This window comes from Desmodus rotundus, chromosome 7 (assembly GCF_022682495.2).
Source record: "Desmodus rotundus isolate HL8 chromosome 7, HLdesRot8A.1, whole genome shotgun sequence".
Lineage (NCBI taxonomy): Eukaryota > Metazoa > Chordata > Mammalia > Chiroptera > Phyllostomidae > Desmodus > Desmodus rotundus.
The window spans coordinates 67170118-67190715 of NC_071393.1; the positions used below are offsets into that span (position 1 = coordinate 67170118).

Consider the following 20598-nt stretch of genomic DNA (forward strand, 5'->3'; position numbering starts at 1 on the left):
GAGGCCGTCAGTTAGACTGACCTGCAGACGGAATTGGAACCTCCGGCTTCAGCGTGATCATGTTTCTCCAGTATTACCTCAATGAACAGGGAGACCGCATCTATACCCTGAAGGTGAGAAGAGGAAACAGGGTGTAAATGGGCATGGCGAGAAATGTCGGTGGGAGGAGAGGTTCAAACTAGCCACCGAGTTGCCCTGATGAGTAGGGAAAACCAGAAAGCCCAGAAGCCAGGCGCGGCAGAAGCTGGAGTGTAGGCTTGTTCTGACCTTCGCGCCTCCTGTCTTCCTCTTTACCCTTTGTCGCGTGTTCCCCTCCCCGTTCCAACCTCCATCTCCCTTATGACGCCAGTGATTGAGTTTTCTCACCACACCTGTACTGAGACTGTGCCCTCTCTTTCCTCCTCGAGCAGAAGTTTGACCCTACGGGACAACAGACCTGCTCTGCCCATCCTGCTCGGTTCTCCCCAGATGACAAATACTCTAGACACCGAATCACCATCAAGAAACGTTTCAAAGTGCTGATGACCCAGCAACCGCGGCCTGTACTCTGAGGGTTCCTTAAATTTCATGTCTTTCCTGCCGCCTGCGACCCCTCTGAGACTTTCTGAAACCAAGCTCTTCAATTTGTGAGCCTCGAAGCCTTCTAGCCACCCTTGCTTTTTGGAATCCGGTGTCATCATTACCTTTGCTCATCCGTGTGCGAGGCAATCGTGGTAGCATCGCCTTAAAGGGAACAATTTTGAATCTGCTTTTTATATTTGACTCACTGTCAGGTTATTAAAATGATTTGAAAGAGCTCTCATTTCACATGTTGTGGGAAGAAGAGAGCGGTTTAAGAAAAGACGAGGGAGATGAAAGGGAAGAGTAACCCAGGGGTAAAACAAGGGGTAAGCTTGGAAGAAAATCTTAAGTAGCTGCTCTAGCAGTAGCTCTGTACTGTTAGTGATAGGAGGGTGTTGGGGAAGGGAAGGTTGAGAAAGACTTTTATGTAATTGTCAGCATTCACTGAAAAATACTCCTGTGATAATACAAGTAATTTCTTGACACTTGAAATGACATTTTGATTCCAAATGAAAGAGTTGTTTGACAAGTAATAGCCATATTGTAGAGCAGAGGCAGTGATTTGGAAGTCAGGAGACGAGTATTCTCCCGTCTTTGCATAACTTTAAGAAAATCACTTAACCTGTTTAGTCTCACTTTCATCATTTCCAAGTTTTCTTTTAACTCTAAAACTGATTGGGTTCAGTGGTGGACCTTAATATATCTACAGTGTTGTCCAACTGTTGTGAAGAGGAATACCTTTATGCATACTTACTGCCCCTCTGGTAATAATGTTCCCAGGCTTTTAGTTCTCTCCATCAAGGCTTTGCCCTCTTACACCTAACTTACACCTAACTTAACTCGCTAGCTGCTGGCTGCTATGTGGAACACTACATGGATCTTAATTTAAAAGACATGTGAGAGATTGAAGCAGGAATTTTATTTTTCAATCTACTGTTGGGGGTTAACAACAACAGAACCTGGGAGATTTCAGAGGACTGGAATGGCTGTCACGGGGCAGCCATAAATTTTTCATTCAATTCCATTAGAGGGAAAATGAGGCAAAGTACTGTATATGGGCATTCAAAAAATGCTAGCTTGCTTTTCTTTCTACAGTACCTCTCCTTGTCAGGTTAATCCATTCATTTCCCAATCTTCTCATTTGTGGCTTTTGACATTGGATTTGAATGTTTTTTTAATGCCACAGATTTAAAAAATTTCTCTGTGGAGATTGTGTTCTAATTATACAATATTTTTCTATTGCATCAAAATTCTAGACTCCGGAAGCAGATGTTACTTAAGTCAGAGAAGATTTAATTTATTAAGACTGGCCCTAAAAAGATTAGATACGTTTCTCTTGGACTCTGATGTCTGACCATCTCAGCAGAAAAGTTCATCATAGTTGGTGACTGCTGAGGAAAGAAAATTCTAAACTTGAGTTATAGTTAACAGAAGACATGATTTTTAGATTAATTACTTTAACTTACAGAAATAAATAGTTTTTTCCTGTTGAGCAATTTTTTATTTCTTAGCCCATTCACTTATGGGGTTCTTAGCAATGGATCTGACAGATCTTTTAAAGAGTTTTCCTGGAGGGGTGGGGAGAAAAGGCATACAACTGTAATTGAATAACAATAAAAATTAAAAAAAAAAAAGTTTTCCTGTTAAGGGGATAATGGTGGAAGAAATATTAAAAATTCTGCAAATGGCTAGAAAAAAGATGTAGGGAAGTTTCTTAAGCACCAAAGTCAGTTAATGAAATCTTCCAATTTAAAAACAAAGTTGACTGTAATCCTGTATAATTTACTGACCCCCCCTACAAAAAAGGATTAACTTTGGTCCATTCTATGTTCTGTGTAGACTGAATTGAAATGACTTCCACCTGGAAATACCCCAAACTGAAGTAGAAGAGAAAGGCAAACTGGTTTGAATATGCCAAGGATTTTTTTCCTTAAGACATCCCCTAGCTATTAACATCTGAGATATGCTCAGAAACAGAAGAGTCTTAAAAGGTTTAGTATATTTATATGTGTGTTTGTATATATGTCGGAAGTGTGTGTGTGTGTGTGTGTGTATATATGTGTATATATATATATATATAGTGTATGTGAAGTTACAGGAAATTTCTCTCAAATGAAGCATTGATGAACCAAAACATATTGAACACCTATTGGTGCATTAAGTAAACATGCTACGAAAAATATTCTGGTGGCAATAGTAGGGGAAATACTGGGAATGTAGTCCAGAGAAAGTGTCTTCAGGTTTAAATTAAAGGCATTTTAATGGAATGTTCAGTCTAACTAGAAAGTGAAGATAGCATTTTTTCCAGCTTTATTAGGTTTGGTTGACAAACTACATATTTAATACATAAATACATGATTTATGCAATGTATCCTTTCTAAAGGACATAGCATTTTGTTTGAAGCACAGAAAAAGGGGGGAAATATAACAGTGCATAAATTCAAGGATACAATGCAGTGATTTCCAACCCTTCTCATCTCAAGGTAAATATAAACTAATTACTAAAATTTTGTGGCACACCAAAAAAAATATATTTTGCCAATCTAACAGAATTTTGATTCATTCACACTGGATGGCTATTGTGTTGGCTTTGTCATTTTTTTATTTGACAATCTAAGGGAAAAGAGGTCAGGGCCCCTGACTAAATAGTCAGGTACTGCGTGCTTTGTAAAGATTATTGCGGTGCACCAGTATGCCTCTTGCAGCACACCATTTGAAAGTCGCTGATAAAATGCTTTAGAAATATTCCACGGAGGGTCAAACCTAGATATATGGTATTGGGAGGGTTGTGATTTTTTTTTAAAATCCTGAGTTTTCAGAGACGCTTTTTATTAAAGAGGGAGTTTTGAGATTCTAAGGGCAAGAGGCAGTACCTGCTCCCTGAGGTGCCTCCACAGTGAGTAGACACAAGGAAGCAGGACCAAGAAAGAAAAGGATTTGTTTTGTCAGGCTCACTGGTAGCTCAGGTCCAAACACGAAACTACAATTCCCCTACTGCTCCAGCCCCCCCACATTAGGCCCCGCCCCTCACCCGCCAGCTCCGCAGCGACTTCAGCCAACGCATGCGCTCCAGCATCTCTATCTGGTCTGCGGGCGGCAGAGGCTGGGCGGGGCTATGGGAACCAGTGGGACAGTTCCGCCCTCCAATCGCTCCCCGACTTCTTGTGGACCGTTAACCTCGTTTGAGGAATAAGCCAGGAGGGAAGGAAGGGGCTGCAGCGGCTCCTGCACAGCCTGCCTGTCCGGGGGACGGGAGCAGCGAGGTCATGTAACTGCTACTTTGGTGCCTCGCCAGGGAGGGGGCGCCCTGCGCGGCCTGAGCCCTCCTGGACTCGCTGCGGCTCTGAAAACAGTTACCGGCTCGTAAACAACAGCTGCGCGCGCACCCCACATCAGCTGGCGTCGGGATCCTGCTCCTGCGACCTCCTCCTCCCCTCACTGCCACCCCCTTCTGCATAGCTAGGGTCAGCTTTGCGAGGCCGTCATCTCTTCTGCTAGGACTCGAAGGGAAAACGGCGAGGGGCTGACCTACGCCAGGGACCTGGTAGGGGAGAAATCGTCTCTCGGCGAAGGGGTGGCCCGTCCTGTCACACGCAAGAGAAACCCAACGAGCGGACCGTGAGCTCCATGGACTAGCAACGACCTGCCACGACCTTTAGCTGCAGTCAGGTGTCTCGATCTGCTCGCTGCTCTTCCCAGATCCCGGGGACCTTTCTGTGAGAAGAGCGGGCGCCTCCCCCGCCTCGCAGACCTCTCGGAGGCAGAAATCCGTTTTGCAGCATCCTCCTCTGCTCACTCTTCTCTTATCATTCTCCTCTGTCCTAGTGTGGGATATTTTTCCCGTTATGCTTGCGCACCTCTCCCACCAGACCCAAGTGGATTATCGGCCTCAAAAACCTCGGGTGGCTATACCTACACCTCCTCCCACCCAGACCTGTGGGGTATTCACCTGATATACAACAGGTGGCCGGTGTACAACCTCTCTGCTATATTTGCATGATAAGGGCGGGCCTGTGCACACTTTGATCAACTGAAACCGTGGGACATTTACCAGATAAAGAACTACCTACCTTGGCCGAAACCTGAGGGTCGAGGGAAGAAAGGCTTCACCTGCTTCTCTAAGACCATGGCACTGAGCCCGTAGCTCTGGACCAAGAAACTTAGCTAGATAGCTATTCATTCTGAAGGAACAAAGTTACGTGAGATTGGCATCGTTCTGTCTTTTTTAAAAAATATTTTTCAGCTACTGGTAGTGCACTTTCTAGGACAGTCTGCTTGAATTCTGAGTATAAAGATTCTTATTTGGGGCTCCTTGTGTGGTATAAATCAAGGTAATTGATTTTTTTTTAATTTTTCTATTTTTGCAATCAAAAGCAGCTAGCGTAGGAGGAAAGATTTTGCTGGTTTTTCCTTTTTTTCTTTGCCCTTATAAAGGAAAAGAAAAATGCATCCCCCAGAAACCACCACCAAGATGGCTTCAGTTCGGTTCATGGTGACACCAACAAAGATCGATGATATTCCAGGTTTGTCAGACACCAGCCCAGACCTCAGCTCTCGATCCAGTTCCCGAGTAAGATTTAGCTCCCGGGAAAGTGTGCCTGAAACCAGCCGTAGTGAGCCTATGAGTGAAATGTCTGGAGCCACCACTTCAGTGGCAACTGTGGCGTTGGATCCAGCCAGTGACCGGACTTCTAACCCCCAGGATGTTACTGAGGGTAAGTAGAAACACAGATAACAGGATTATTTCAGTACTGGTTTATTTACCAAGGATGACTGTCTTCTGGGAAATTGACTTTTTTCTCTTATACCAGGGTACCTCTTTTTGAGATGCCTAGGAACCTTTTGAAATAGTTAGCATAGTGGCTCCCTGCAGTAGTAATTTGGTATGTGGGAAGGTGTAGGGTAAGAAAGAAAGATTATATTTTGACTCAAGCTAGCTTTAACTTTTAGAGTCTGCTTTTAAGGCCACTTACAACGAGTAGTTATTGATCATGTATTAGTTACTGGCTTTCCTACAAGAACTTAAGATATTGTATCACAATTCTTTTTTAATTTTTTTATCTACTGATTTTAGAGAGAGAGAAACATTGATTTATTCTTCCACTTATTTATGCATTCATCGATTGCTTTTTGTACCCTGACTGGGATTTGAACCCACAACCTTGGTGTATTGGGATGACGCTCTAACCAACTGAGCTACCTGGGCCTTAAAAAATTGTATTTTACAGAGATAGTGGTTCAGGTAGCTAAGCTCACTCCAGATGAGGCTGCATAGATTACATCCAGTGTGCTATTCTTTCCAATAGAGACATTCTAAAGAGACTTTTAGGGCCTGACTCCTGCATAATTTTTAAACTTTGAACTTTAATTAGAATGTATTGAGTGTTGAACCTTTGTAGTCAGGAAGCAGCTAGCACACAAGCCACTTCTGACTTGGATTGACCACTGCACACTTTTAGCTTCCTGAATCAATTTCTGTTTGGCTAGCTTGGAAGTTTTCATTGGATTTAGTGGGAAGAGAGAGATGAATGGAGAGATCAGAACATGTTTAGGACTAAAGTTTGAGAACTGCTATACTGCTTTACATATTTAGTTTTATCTTTTTATATATTTTGTTCTGTATTCTAATAATGTTGATGTGTCTGATAATGAAAATTTCTTTTAAGAATCTTAGACTCTAAAAATTATATTCTACCCAAATTTGAAAACAATAGCTTCAACCACTAAATTGTGAAAGCAAGGCTGACTTGCCATTTTCTAGTGTCAGGAAATATTGTTCCTCCTAACCTAAAGGGTGCAGGAAATTAGAATGATTTTAGTTCCTTATTTCTGTTTGTATTTTTAAATTTCTGGAGACAAGGTAGATTTGGTAAAGTTTGTAGTCCTAGAATTCACTTATCCTCAACGAATCATTTATTAAATGGAGATATTACAGGTTGGTTCCTGAACTTAACTATTTTCAGATTGACTAAATTTATACTGTGTACCACAGTGTTAAATTACATTATGAAATTAAAAAATGCCTTTTCCCCCAAATTAACACTAAGTTATAGTTTTAGTTATTTATTGTACTGTATCTAGGTTTTTAAAAATACCAGGTGAAGACTAAGCATGTTGATTTTTTTAATTGCTGTTATTGTCATTAGGTAATTTATAGTTAAGTGTTGTTAAATTTGTGTCTTATATGTTATAGAATTGTATTTGTATTTTGTTTTAAAAACTGGGCTTGTTTCTGGAATGTGTTAGCTTTGCAGAACAGTATCCTTGTCCAGGCTACTATCTTACCTGTAAGCATTCTTTACAGTCCAGAATGGTATCGATTTATACTATAAGGATAAATACTATACTATACTACTGGGGACATGTCTAGGTGAAATCTATGTTGTTTAGGTGGGTACAGAAGTTAAAACTTGGCTCTGTATCTAACACAGTCCTTAAAGTTTAAATACTCTATGGTACCCGATGAAAGGGAAATTAACTTCTTGGGAAACTTATTTCCTACTTTGAGGATGGCCTTTTTCTCTTTCTTAATTTTTTTTTTTAATTCTTATGACTATTATCTTGTCATATATTTTCCCCACCATGAGAGGGAACTGGTTATAAATATCATTATTTCACCTTTGGTTTCATAATGCCCTTGTTAGAGATCTTCAAAGGATGCTATTGTCAAGAAAATGAAGGATATATGTAATCTACATTTTTCTCTGGGTTGGAGTTAGTATAGAAAGAGTACTACTTCCTTTTCTATAATTTACTACCTTTAGGCTCGTAGTATGTTTCAGAATTGTGTTGGCTATTTTAATATTTAGAATTCTGTGATACTTTTTCCTTCCTTTTTTTTAAAAGATTTTTATGTATTTATTTTTAGAGAGAGGGGAAGGGAGGGAGAAAGAGAGGGCGATATACATAGATTTGCCTCTCACATGTCCCCAGCAGGGGACCTGGCCTACAACTGAGGCATGTGCCCTGGCTGGGAATCGAACCAGCAACCTTTTGGTTCATAGGTCAGCACTCAGTCTGCTGAGCCACACCAGCCAGAGCGATACTTTTTCTTTTTAAATATTTTATATATTTCTTTTTAAAGAGAGGGGAAGGGAGGGGGAGAGGGAGAGAAACATCAACATGTGGTTGCCTCTCGTGCACCCCCTACTGGGGACCTGGCCCACAACCCAGGCATGTGCCCTGACTGTGAATTGAACCAGCAACCATTTGGTTGGCAGGCCAGCCCTCAATCCACTGAACCCCACCCGCCAAAGCACACTGGTTTAAATACTTATTTCTCTGTTTTAATTTTCTCTACTGTTGGTCTTTTGAAAGTAGGTAATTATCTTTCTGCTATCAAAGTATAAATATTGGGTTGGCCAAAAAGTCCATTATGTTTTTTCTGTAAAATAAAAGACACATTTTTCATTTTCACCAATAAGTTTGTTGATTTGGATATTTTGAGTATGTCGGCTGTCTCCCACTATTGTCTTCTAGTGGATAGAGCCAGGGATGCTGCTAAACATCTTCCAGTGCATAAGACAGCCTCACAGCAAAGAATTATTTGTCCGAAATGTCAATAGTACCAAGAAACTTTGCAAACCACTTTTGACATATTTGATTAGTCACATCACCTTCTCCATACACTGCACAAATCTTTTTTTGCATTTCAGTTACTTTTTTACCTTTCTTGAAATAATAAAGCATAATATGCCAGAAATGCTGTGTATTTTCTTCTACCTTCAATATTAAAATGGCTGCACAAAAATTCACCAATTTTGATGTTTTTTTTTTAATGTACACTGATATGACAGCTGTGACAATATAGTCTAACAAAATTGTTTCAAATGAAGTTAAAAACAACTAAGCACTACTAGAACAATAGTACAAAAAAAACGTAATGGACTTTTTGTTCAACCCATACCTGTTCTCCTTTCATTGTGTCAGGGTTCCATTAGAATTTATGGGACTGTCCAGTTTGTAAATAAAATCAAGACTCTTAGCACTGTATTTGCTTATGCATGAAGAATGTCTTAAAGGTACAGAAGGAACTGTTCATTCAGAGTGGTTATCTCTGGAGAGTTCTGAAAATAGAATGGAAAGCAGGAATTTAAACAATTCAGAAGGATATGTAAAACTTTTTATGTTGAGTGTATCACTTTTATAGTAAAAATTTTTTAAGAGGTACATAGCATGTTAGGGAACCTCAGATAATCAAGAATTGAATTCTGGTCACACCTCATGTTAATGAATGAGGAAACTAAGACTTACAGAGATGGTTATTTTATAGATCACAGAGTGTCAAAGCCGAGACTGAAGCGCAGTCCTCCTGGCTTCATCCAGTGCTTTGTGTTTACCTAATTTTGCCTCAGCTAGGATGAACATTATCACATTTGCCTCATAACCATTTAGTTGTCTTAAATGACCGTTAAAATAATAATACCAAAAAAGATCAGGGAACGTATTTTTATATGTCTTATATATTTCAACCTTATACAATTCAGTGAAGGTTCCACTTTGTGTGAGGCACTCTGGTAGGGTGTTATAGTAAACATGCAGGTAAGATACAGTTTCAGCCTTTGGAGAGCTCAGCCATAGTGGTGAAAATGACAGAACACCGTTTCATCGGAGCTTCATCAAAACATCTATGAGCACTTATGGGTCAGGCCCGGTTCTGGGTGTTAAGGATACAGTACCGATAAAAAGAATCTAATACCTGTTCTAAGGAAAGTTTTGATCTAATAGAGAAAGAAAACCCATTTTCATATAAATTATAATGCTGTATGGTAAATGCAACAATAGAAATATATAATAGAATACAGCACATTTCAGAATAATACAATAGAAAAATACAGCAAAGGAAAATGATGAACTGAGGTAAAATGGAGATGCTAATAGGCTGGAGGAATTGATAAGGTAAAGTGGTTGTGAAAGATGTAGAAGGATAAAAGACTGACGTCAGACAGTTGAATGTTGGAGTTAATGGTTTCAGAGGAGGGGCAGTTCCTGTGTTAACATGATAGGCTGTGCAGCCTTGAGAGTGGATATCTGAAGTGGAGTAAAAGTAAAAGCCAGTCGATTCAAGGAACTCTATGTATACCAACTTTGAGACTCACTGTTACCAAGTTTTTATGGAGCAATGAATGTTAGGTGTTAAAAATGCAAAAATAATTAAGGTAAGTCCCTCCTTCAAGGAGTCATCTTTTCTGAAACCTTTTCTGATTCAACCCCATACCCAAGTAGAATAGATTAGTTCTTTATTTCCCTACATCCCTTATACAGGCTATTACTATACAGCACCTATTTCACTTAATTTTTGTTTTGTTTATGTATTATCTTTCTCAGTTAGGCCGTATGGTTCTCTTAAGGACAGGGATACAACATTGTTTCTGTATCTTCAGGGCCCAGAATAATGGTGATGTCACATAACTTGTACTCAATAAATATGTATTGAGTTGAAGATCTATAGTAAAAAAAAGATAAATACAAATAAAAATTAAAAATATACTATAAGAAAGATAAATGAAATGTACATACTAAATCAGTGATACTTCATCTGGCTGTATATTGGAATGACCTAGCAGTCTTTAAAAAAGAATACTTCTGCCCCATTCCCAGGGATTCTGATTTAATTGTGTCAGTAGTTTTTAAAAGCTCTTCAGCTTGTTCTCAAATAAAACCATAGTTGAAGACCACAGCTCAAAAGGAAAAAGTGACTAATGCTACATGCATACTAAAAACTTTCTCACTTGAGCAGGGCTTTGAAGGGTGAACAGAAGTTCAGGAAAAGCAGCAGGTTTTTCCTTAAATGTCAGTAGGTTTTATAAAATGTTGATCTTTGCTTGAAATCATTACATTACGAATGGACATTTAGCCTACTCGGCTGATCCACCAATTCTGTATTATTGATAGGTCTCATCAGTTTCTCCTGCTAGGGTTTAATAAGAATAATGTTTGACTAAGAAACATCAAAAGCTATTTTTTTACATAAGAACATGTTTCAAAGTACTAAAGCACTCTTTGAATACTTTTCAAAAGAAACTTACAGTTTTTGCCTCAAACCAAAATAAGTGAATTACATCATATTACCAGTCACAGGTGATCATGATGACCCTTCTTTTAAATATACTTTTAATATCATTTGGTTATTGAACACTATCCTTTTTACATTGGCACTCTCACGGTGAGCCAGAACATTATATAATGTAAGAAGATGGATAATTTTATAAAAATACATGGATTTGGTACCTCCCTGGCTCACCTGATCATCCTCTGATAGATTCATCTTTAAGGGTTTTCAATATCAGTTGTCTGCAATATTTTGATTATGAACCACAGCTGTTTTCCCCTTTTCTTCATACTCCATAGCCAATGATTAAACTTTATAATATACTATTTTGTACCATAAAAAACAATCAGCTGGACTCAGAATATGGGTAATTTAATCAAATAACTAGATCCTTCAACAAATAGAAGTCATGGAGTAGAGGGAGAGCTGTGACAAGGAAAGGAAAGCTGTTATAGATAAAGAGTATCAACCAAATGCAATGTGTGAACTTTGGATCCTCATGTGAACAAAACAACTGAAAAAAGACACTTTGAGATAATCAGGGAAATGTGACCATGTACTTGGTATTAAATGATATTAAGGAATTATTGTGAGTCTTCTTGCATGTGTCTATGACTTTGTGGTAATGTAAAGCCTTTGTCTATGGAGTTTCATATTGAAGTGTTGGCTGCGGTGAAAATGGCACCAGGTGCTAGGCCGATGGAGTCAGACCAGACCTTGGTTCAGCAACTTCCATACTTGAGTTCTGACAAAGAAAGACTTCAGAGACAAGAGTCAAACTATAAGAGAATTTTTTTTAGAAAGTCACAGAGATAGTTGAAGTGATATGCAGAAGAAATAGACTCAGGAAACAAGTTACAGAGGCAAAAGAAGGGTCCTTGGAGCTTAGGAGGGAGGGAGATAATAGTAATGCACTTGGGTGAGGGGAAGAAGAGGGGAAAGGAAAGGTGAGTGCGGGACAGGGGTGGGGGAGTGTACTCCCGAGCTGGGTCCTCCATCCTAAGGGCTAAGGGCCAGGATCTTAGGAGAATTCCCATGGGGAGGGTCTCAATATAATATTCATCAGCTTTCCAGGTGTGTCCTTTCAGAATTGTGGTCTCCACTAACTGGTCAACACCAGGGCTGGGATCATTAGTCAATGCAGTTGTTCTGAGGTTAGCTGTGATGTGGCTTGTCTGGTTTTGCTGTTTTTCTGGGCCTGGAGCTCAAATACAACTGAAGCCCAGATGTATTTGATGCAGGCCAGAACCGCACTGGCCTCACTGTCCTGGGGGCTTAATGCTTAAGAGTGGTCATGCGTGTAAGGACTCACATGGAAGTTAAGTGAGGCCACTCTTTGGCCCCTTGTTCCTTCTTGATCTGTAACATGACTGGCAACATGCCAGGAGGGGAAAGGTCAGGGGAGGGTCCAAACTGCATGACCAGTGATAAGAGAAGTCAGGGGTTCTAAACCACATGACCAGCAGTGTGTCAGGGGAGGCAAGGTTACCTTGGGGGTGAGGTCCTTGTTTCCTCAGTTTTAGCAGGTTGCTAGGCACCTGAGACATTCCGTCCCAGTGACCTTCTGTACCTGACGCATCGTCTTTATCATGTCTGTCTAACTGCCTACCACAAAAGTATTTACAGATGAAATGAAATGTTCCCCCCTCCCCCCCAAAAAGTTGAGGAGAGATAGACAAACCACGATTAACAAACATTTATAATATGTTGAATTGGATTCAAAGGTACACGAGGATGCCTTTAACGGTTCTCTATGCTTTTATGTATATTGGAAAATATCTGTAATAAAAAAGCTTTAAAAGGTTGAACTGTAATTAAGGTGCTTTAATAGAAAGGGCTTCCTTTTATAGAAGTCTGTCATACAATGCTCTAGATAATTCGATTAAATATCAGTGATTGGTAAAGTGATTGCTTTCAACTACTTGTCGTTTACCCTTAGTGGTTTCTTCTGTGTCCTCACTAATTTTTCCTACCAGGCGCTTCATTCTTTTCCTCTCAGTGGCGTGTTTCTTAATTCCAGATTCTCATAAGCTTTGTTTTGATACTACCTGTACTGGAATAGAAAAGAAGGAAGAAGACACTGTTGGGGACCTGTGAACCTCATAAAAGTCATGTTTTCCCATTTTAAGGGTGTTAGAATAAGGGAAAAGTTTCTAATGCTGACTTTTAAGGCAATTTGTAATGAGCTATGAGGGTGGTTATATGCTGTAAACTTTCGGATAGTGAACTCTCATTTTGTCCCCTCTGCCTGATAAATACTTGTGGACTAAAAAGACCTTTGTGCAAATTCTAAAAAGGCATCCCTTCCAAGCTTCACTGGAGAAGACCAAACTGTGTATCAGCCCACAGCTTGCAGCCCCCTGCCCTTTTGTCCTGACACAGTTACACAGCTATACGAAGTGGGCTTATTAACTCAGAATAATGCAAATTGTCTAGCCCTGGCCAGGTAGGTCACTTAGTTAGAACACCATGCCATAAGCCGAGGTTGCGGGTTCGATCTCTAGTCTGAGCACATACAAGAAGTAACAAATGAATGCATAAGTAAGTGGAACAACAAACTAACATCTCTCTTCCTCTCCCCCTTTCCCTTTCTCTAAAATCAATAAATATAAAATTTAAAAATAAAATAAAAGGGAACCTTGACAAAAAAAAGAATAATGCAAATTATGTGTGTTTTAAGTTCTTGGTGATATGTTTCTTAACAGTAGGTATGAAAGTTTGGACAGCTATATTGTAGGAATTATGAAATTATATATTTTAATATGTAAAACAATGCATTATTTTAATGAAGTGTTATAAGTAAATGGGAAAACAAGATATTCCCATTAAAATCCTGTGATTAGTATATTGTTGTATTTTGTAGAATCCCAGCAATTAAATATGAAGACATGAGCACAAAATTAACTTTTTGGCTAACTCAGTACAATACACACACAGCACCTTACTTTAACTTCAGGAGCTCAATAGTTGATTAATAGGAAATATTACCATATTTGTTCACTTCTGAGGTATTCATTTGTCATATTTTAAACATTTCTGACATTCAGGTGCATTTTACTTTTAAAGAATGTTAAGCCACCATTAAATCATCAGTGGAATTTAGAGTTAACAAAATTTCAGAATCAAGTTAATATTGTGTATAAATCAATTTGAGAGGCTATGCAAAACCTGATATTTTGAAGTTAACTTTGGATGTCTTAACTGAAAAAATGTAAGGGCTGAAGCTTTTTGTTTTCCTTCTAAAATTGAGTTTTTCGTAGTTGAAAAGTACAACAGAAATAGAGAACAAAAGCAGCATTAAGTTATAAGGAAATGACAGATATGCTTAGGTGTTAATCCTAACTTTGGTTTTTTTATTTTCTTTTTTAAATTTCTGTTATTTTAGCCTAGAGCTGGGTTTCAGTCTTTGGTTTCCTTGCTAAATATATCAGTGGCAACTTCTGCTTTGCATTTTTATTACTGTGTTGCTAAGCCTTATTACATTTCTAATGACCTTGAGAAATTCATGCAAAATACTCGATAGCATTCATCTGTTTACAGTTGAAACCATTTGGTAGATAGCTTTAATTTTCGGCAAAGTGGAACGTGAATTTTCTCCATTTTAGCAGCTAAGTCTGCTTTTACTTTGGGATAAGACTATTCGTTTCTCATGTTGCTAGTTTAAAAAAGAAAACACTAATAGCTAAAAATCCTTGTACACACATGTACCTTTTCAATTTGAGGAGCTGTAAGAAATTAAATTCAACTGAAATTCAACTTTATACTATTTTGAGAGTATTAACATCTAGCTTTTAAAAATAAACAAAAACAAAACCAAAAAACTAGCCCTGGCTGGTATGGCCCAGTGGATTGAGTGCTGGCTGGCCTGTGAACTGAAAGGTCGCCAGTTCACTTCCCAGTCAGGGCACATGCCTGGGTTGCAGGCCAGGTCCCCAGTTGGGGGCATGGAAGAGGCACCTGATCTCTTGCACATTGATGTTTCTCTCCCTCTCCTTGTCCCTCCCTTCCCCTCTCTCTCAAAATAAATAAATAAAACCATTTTTAAAGTCTGTTTAAAAAGATCTAGAAGTAGCACTTATTTTTATACCTGGCTAATTTATACTGTAAACTGCATGTAAAATTATGTTTTGTTGATTTATTTTTTCTAGTTTATCATTAAAATTTTTCTTTACTGATTATTAGATGAAGTTAATTCTTTCCTTTTCTGAAAAATCATTGGTTTTGATAGTTTTTCGCTCTAAAAAAGTTATTTTCTTTTGAACTAATGTGAGATTTCTTATCCCTAAGAAAACTGAAGCTGATGTGGTTAAGTAAGCTGCCCAAGATCATACAAGTAATACATTGAAAAATAGTGATTTGAATCTAGGTGTGAGTGATTCCAATACCATTGTTCTTGTCATAAAACTTTCTCTACTATACCAACAGTAGTTGGCTCTGTTGAAACATTAACTAAGTTTCAGTTACATAGTACAGTAGAGGAAGCATAAAAGAAATGCATTTTCTATGTTCTATGTACATTTTTGTAATTATTTTGGCATTGGGGGCATGAAAGGAGATAGTGGCAGGGGGAAGTTAGCAATATGACTTGTTTTCCAAATAACTTAAGGTTCTATGTTCCTAAAAGGAAATCTGTCCTAACAGTGTGAATTTTACCAGTTTTAACACAAATAATGTGCGAAGACCTAGGGCAGTGTAGTAGTGCTGAAATACCTAACCAGTTATTGTTTAGTCAGTTGCATCGGTCCATCTGACCTCAAGTTAATATTTTTTTAGTTCACTTTTCTGAGCCTCAACTCCCTCATTTTATTTATTTTATTTATTTTTAAAGATTTTATTTATTTATTAGAGAGGGGAAGAGAGGGAGAGAAACATTGATGTGTGGTTGCCTTTTGCACATACCCAGCTAGGAAGCTGGTGCACAACCCAGGCACATGCCTTGACTGGGAATTGAACCAGTGACCCTTTGTTTGGTTCACAGGTGGGCACTTAATCCACAGAGCCACACCAGCCAGGGCAGTAGATCTATTTTAAAATGGAGTTTTGTTGCAAGGGAGGGAGGAAGTAATAATTTACAAAGACACATTTTCTATGAGGTAAAAATTAACCAGGATATTTTGTTTTGAACTGTGCTTTTAGTTTTATTTTTGGAATTATGTTTTGACAATATGTTGCTTAATATCAGTTTTATTTTCTATATACTGTTTATAGTGTTGACTAGAAGCCCATCTAGCAAGTATTTCATAATAAAAGAATGAAATGTGCGTATCAGAAATGAAATAGCTGTCAGTGCTACCTCTTTGGTTGGTGATTCTGGGGTTCTATCATACCTGGACCATAATGACTTTAGAATAATGAAAGAGATGGGCAGCCTTATATAAGGAGTAACAATATAGTAAACAACAGGTAATAGTGGAAACTGAGGGCTCTGAGGACTTAGCTGCTTTTGGTAATGCCTTCTTTGTATTTGGGCTGATATAGCTATCAAATTAAGGTGGCTATCCACTAGCCATCCTACATTCTTTCCTCTAATGAAGGCACAACTTTAGGTCAAGGCGATAGTGTGCTGTGCTCTCAAGGTTCTTTCTATGTTTATACTGTATTGTATGTATAGTCCTGGTTTTATATTGCCTTTTATTATATATATTTTTTATCACATTCTATCTTTATTTCTTCAAGAAATTTATGTATTTTTTTAAAAATATTTTATCATTGTTCAAGTACAGTTGTCTGCATTTACCCCTCTACACTCCCCCCGACCTCAGACATCCACCCCCACCTCTCTCCCCTGTTTCCAACCCCCCTTGGTTTTGTCCATGTGTCCTTTATAGTTGTTCCTGAAAACCAACTTTCCCCCTTCCCCCCAATTATCCCCTCCCACCTCCCCTCTGGTTACTGTCAGATTGTTCTTAATTTCTATGTCTCTGGTTATATTTTGCTTGCTTGTTTGTTTTGTTGGTTAGGTTCCACTTAAAGGCTAAATCCTATGGTATTTGTTCCTCACTGCCTGGCTTATTTCACTTAGCATAATGCTCTCCAGTTCCATCCATGCTGTTGCAAAGGATAGGAGCTCCTTCTTTCTTTCGGCTGGCGTAGTACTCCATTGTGTAAATGTACCATAGTTTTTTGATCCATAAGTTGTGACACCATAAAAGTCCTAGACGAAAACATAGGCAGGAAAATCTCAGACATTCCACGTAGCAACATTTTCACTGATATGTCCCCTAGAGCAAGGAACATAAGGGAAAGAATAAACAAATGGGAACTCATCAAATTAAAAAGCTTCTGCATGGATAAAGAAAACAGCACTAAAATGAGAAGAGAACCAACTGATACGAAAACATATTTGCAGATGATACCTCAGACAAGGGTTTGATCTCCAAAATATATAAAGAACTTACATGACTCCACTCTAGGAAGACAAAAAACCAAATTAAAAAATGGGCAAAAGACTTGAACAGACACTTCTCCAAGGACATACAGAGGGCCCAGAGACATATGAAAAGATGCTCAGCATCACTAGCTATCAGGGAGATGCAAATTCAAGCCACAGTGAGATACCACTTCACACCGGTGAGAATGGCCATCAAACAAATCAAGAAACAACAAGTGTTGGAGAGGATGTGGAGAAAAGGGAACCCTAGTGCACTCTTGGTGGAAATGCAGACTGGTGCAGCCGCACTGGAAAACAGTATGAAATTTCCTCAGAAAACAAAGAATGGAACTGCCTTTTGACCTGGCAGTTTCACTGCTGGGATTATATCCTAAGAACCCTGAAACACCAATCCCAAAGAACCTATGCACCCCAATGTTCACAGCAGCACAATTTACAATAGCCAAGTGCTGGAAGCAATCTTTTATTATATCCTTAACTGGATTACAAGACCATAAGTTCCTTGAGGGTAGGGACAGTGTCTTGTTCTCCTTTGCATTCCTCTTTCCTGGCACACAGTGGGCACTCACATATATATTGAATGAATGCATAATTTCTTCAGTCTCAGCAAAGTGTGAGATTTTCCTAATGTTTGATTTGGAGAACTCTTTGTTTTCCTTACTCTACAATATTATGAATCCATCAGAAAATAATGTTTTTTTTTATCAACAGTATTATCTTCAGTTGTTAGCCCCCAAATACATTGTACTATATTTATTACTGATGCCATTTTATAAAAATCCATAGGCAGTCTTATATAATTTTGAGATTTAGAAGTTTTATGTCCTTTTTATCCATGGTAGTTGGTCCTCACCAAAATGATTACTTTGTTTAATTTTTCCTATAATTGTCTACATTGTAAGGTAAAATTTAGTATTTGTGACCATTTTCATATTTTAAACTAATATTTACTGTTGTAGTATCTGAGGGAGAAGAAGGGTTTGCTGAATATGGTAAATAAGGAAATGTATATACATCTTCTACTTAAGAATGAGAGTCTGCCCTGGCTGGTATGGCTCAGTGATTTGAGTGCCGGCCTGCAAACCACAGGGTCACTGGTTCAATTCCCAGGCAGAGGACAAGCCTGGGTTGTGGGCCAGGTCCCCAGTTGAGGGGATGCAAGAGGCAACCACACATGATGTCTCTCTCTCTCTCTCTTTCTCCCTCCCTTCCCCACTTTCTAAAAAGAAATAAATAAAATCTTTTAAAAAAGAAAGAATGACAGTTCACTTCTCAGGCTCCAGCTATAGTTCTAAACTCAAATAGTGAACTGCTCATTCTCTTTCAGTAAAATATTTACAACATTCTTTAACACAGACCTATTCAGACTGTACTGTGCAGATGATGCTGATCCATGAACTGTTTATTACCTATCTATAAGGCGATAAGGTCAGAAATTGAGCATTTTTAAGGAACTTGTATGGCAGTTTGGTAGAGCAATTTTATGTCTGTTGAACCTAATAAAAATTGAAATTTGTGTTTTGTATATTTTATTTCATTTTCTAGTAATTCACTTTTAGTTTTTTTACAAAAATTTTAGCCCACGATGAATTGGAAATTTAAAGAAAAATAGTTCTTTAGAAGAAATAATTTACAAAGCAGTGTTCTAAAATAATGGTTCACAGCCTTTCATGTTTGCCTAACCTGAATTATACCACATTCAAGGGGATGTGGGGTAGTGTTTCCCTACCAGTGGCCCTTTGAATCATAAGTATCTGAATAGGGGTGGGGGAGTGGGTTAGTCTTTCATGCAAATCTGATAATTTTCTTAAGAATCTCTGCTCTAGCACATATGATCTCTTTCCTCTCTTCATATAACTCCATATCTGAAGTTAGATATTTTAAAGAAATTCAGATCTTTTGCCTCTCAAACACATCTCAATAGGATGAATGATTACAAATTGATTGTCATAAAGATTTATAGAACAAAGAGTATTAAGAATTTGCAGCTGGGGATAAAACATGATTAACCTTTGTAGCTGAAAGTTATTAATAAATTTACCTTGATCAAGAAAATTAAAGTATGATATAGTTAGTTTCTACTTGTATTTAGTTGCTGGCTAGTTGTTGCAACAATTAAATAAGAATATCTACCCTAAATATTTTGAAACGTACTACATTAGGAGCAACTGCTTGGAAGTAGATTTCACTTTTCTTTACTATTTCTAATAAACCGAATACTATAAGCACAAACTATTAGTATTAACTGGTTGTAATTTTAAAGGTTAGCGGTAGCTAGTTCCCAATAGTAAATAAAGCTCTCTGAATCGTGTCTTCAAACTGTAGGAGTTTAGGAGAGGTTCATAAGATTTGAATCTGTTTCCAAAGCAAATCCATTATTTGCTCAGCACTCCCACTAAACTTGTGTAACCTCTCTGCATAAACACTTACGGTACTTGCATAAAACTTTGCCTTAGGATGTGTGTGAGAGAGAGCTTGAGAGAGAATTCTGTGAAAAGGTGTAGACAGATAAGATGAATTAAGTCTACATTGTATGTGCTCATGAAATCTAGTCTGTTCTATTTTACATTTCCAGCTTTTTAATAGCATACAGGTATTGTATTTTTTATTAAAAAAAGGATGTTACTAAACATGTTTCTAAAACCAACATCATATCTACAAGATACTCTCAAGAATGAATAGAAACTGCCCTGGCTGGTGTGGCTCAGTGGATTGAGTGTTGGCCTATGAAGCAAGGGGTCACTGGTTTAATTCCCAGTCAGGGCACATGCCTGGGTTGCAGGCCAAGTCCCTAGTTGGTGGTGTACAAGAGGCAACCACACATGGATGTTTCTCTCCTTCTCATCTCTCTGCCTTCCCCTCTGTCTAAAAACAAATAAAATTAAAAAAAAAAAAAAAAAGAATGAACAGAATGACATTTGGTAAAATCCATATATTCAAAATGTATAAGGCTTTTAAATATATGTATATTTATTTATTTTTAGAGAGAGGGTAAGGGAAGGAGAATGAGAAGGAGAGAAAATACCAATGTGCACTTGCCTCTCACACGCCCCCTGCTGGGAACCTGTCCCACAACCCAGGCATGTGCCCTGACTGGGAATCGAACCAGTGACCTTTTGGTTTGTAGGCCAGCACTCAATCCACTGAGGCACACCAACCAGGGCTGTATGTGGCTTTTTAATTTCAGGGATTTTCCTCACTGTTAATTTAGAGTTTTCTTGCATAGCAGATACATTTTTAGCATGGAATTAAGAGATTCTTTTTCAGAATCATTTCAGCAAAGAAATTGTGTGGTTCTAGATTATTTGTATAGTTTTTGTATAATACAATTCTCAAAGTAAATACATGATTTGCTCTTAAGTTGATTGATTTTTCATATTATAGTATAACAATCTGATAGAGAATGCTTATGTTGAAAATAATTTTCCATTGACTTTTCCTTAATTGTTTCAGTCTTTTCACTAAATCTAACTTGTCTTTGTGTATTTAATAGATGTGTTAAATAAAATAAAATGCTGGTTATCATGAGTTGTAGCTATGATTAAAAATACATAATTGGGTAGTGTAGTATAGTAAATTGTACTTTGAAAATATT

The 20598-nt window shown here is 38.1% G+C and overlaps 2 protein-coding genes across 7 annotated transcripts in view; both read left to right on the top strand.

Annotated features, from left to right (window-relative positions):
* NOP10 (NOP10 ribonucleoprotein) lies at window positions 1-797 on the top strand. The gene is made up of 2 exons (XM_024567739.2): window positions 1-113; window positions 411-797. Exons 1-2 carry the CDS (start codon window positions 60-62, stop codon window positions 549-551), a joined length of 195 nt encoding a protein of 64 aa, XP_024423507.1. The 5' UTR covers window positions 1-59; the 3' UTR covers window positions 552-797.
* A 138-nt stretch (window positions 798-935) lies between these two features.
* Window positions 936-20598, top strand: part of SLC12A6 (solute carrier family 12 member 6) — a 110323-nt gene continuing 90660 nt past the window's right edge. For 5 of the 6 annotated variants that reach the window (XM_053929022.2, XM_053929021.2, XM_045202048.3 and 2 more), the window contains exon 1: window positions 936-5276. In XM_053929022.2, coding sequence (XP_053784997.1) covers window positions 5006-5276 — 271 coding nt within the window. In that variant the 5' untranslated portion in view covers window positions 936-5005. The remainder of the gene's footprint in view (window positions 5277-20598) is intronic. The other variant, XM_045202046.3, reaches the window with a different exon arrangement.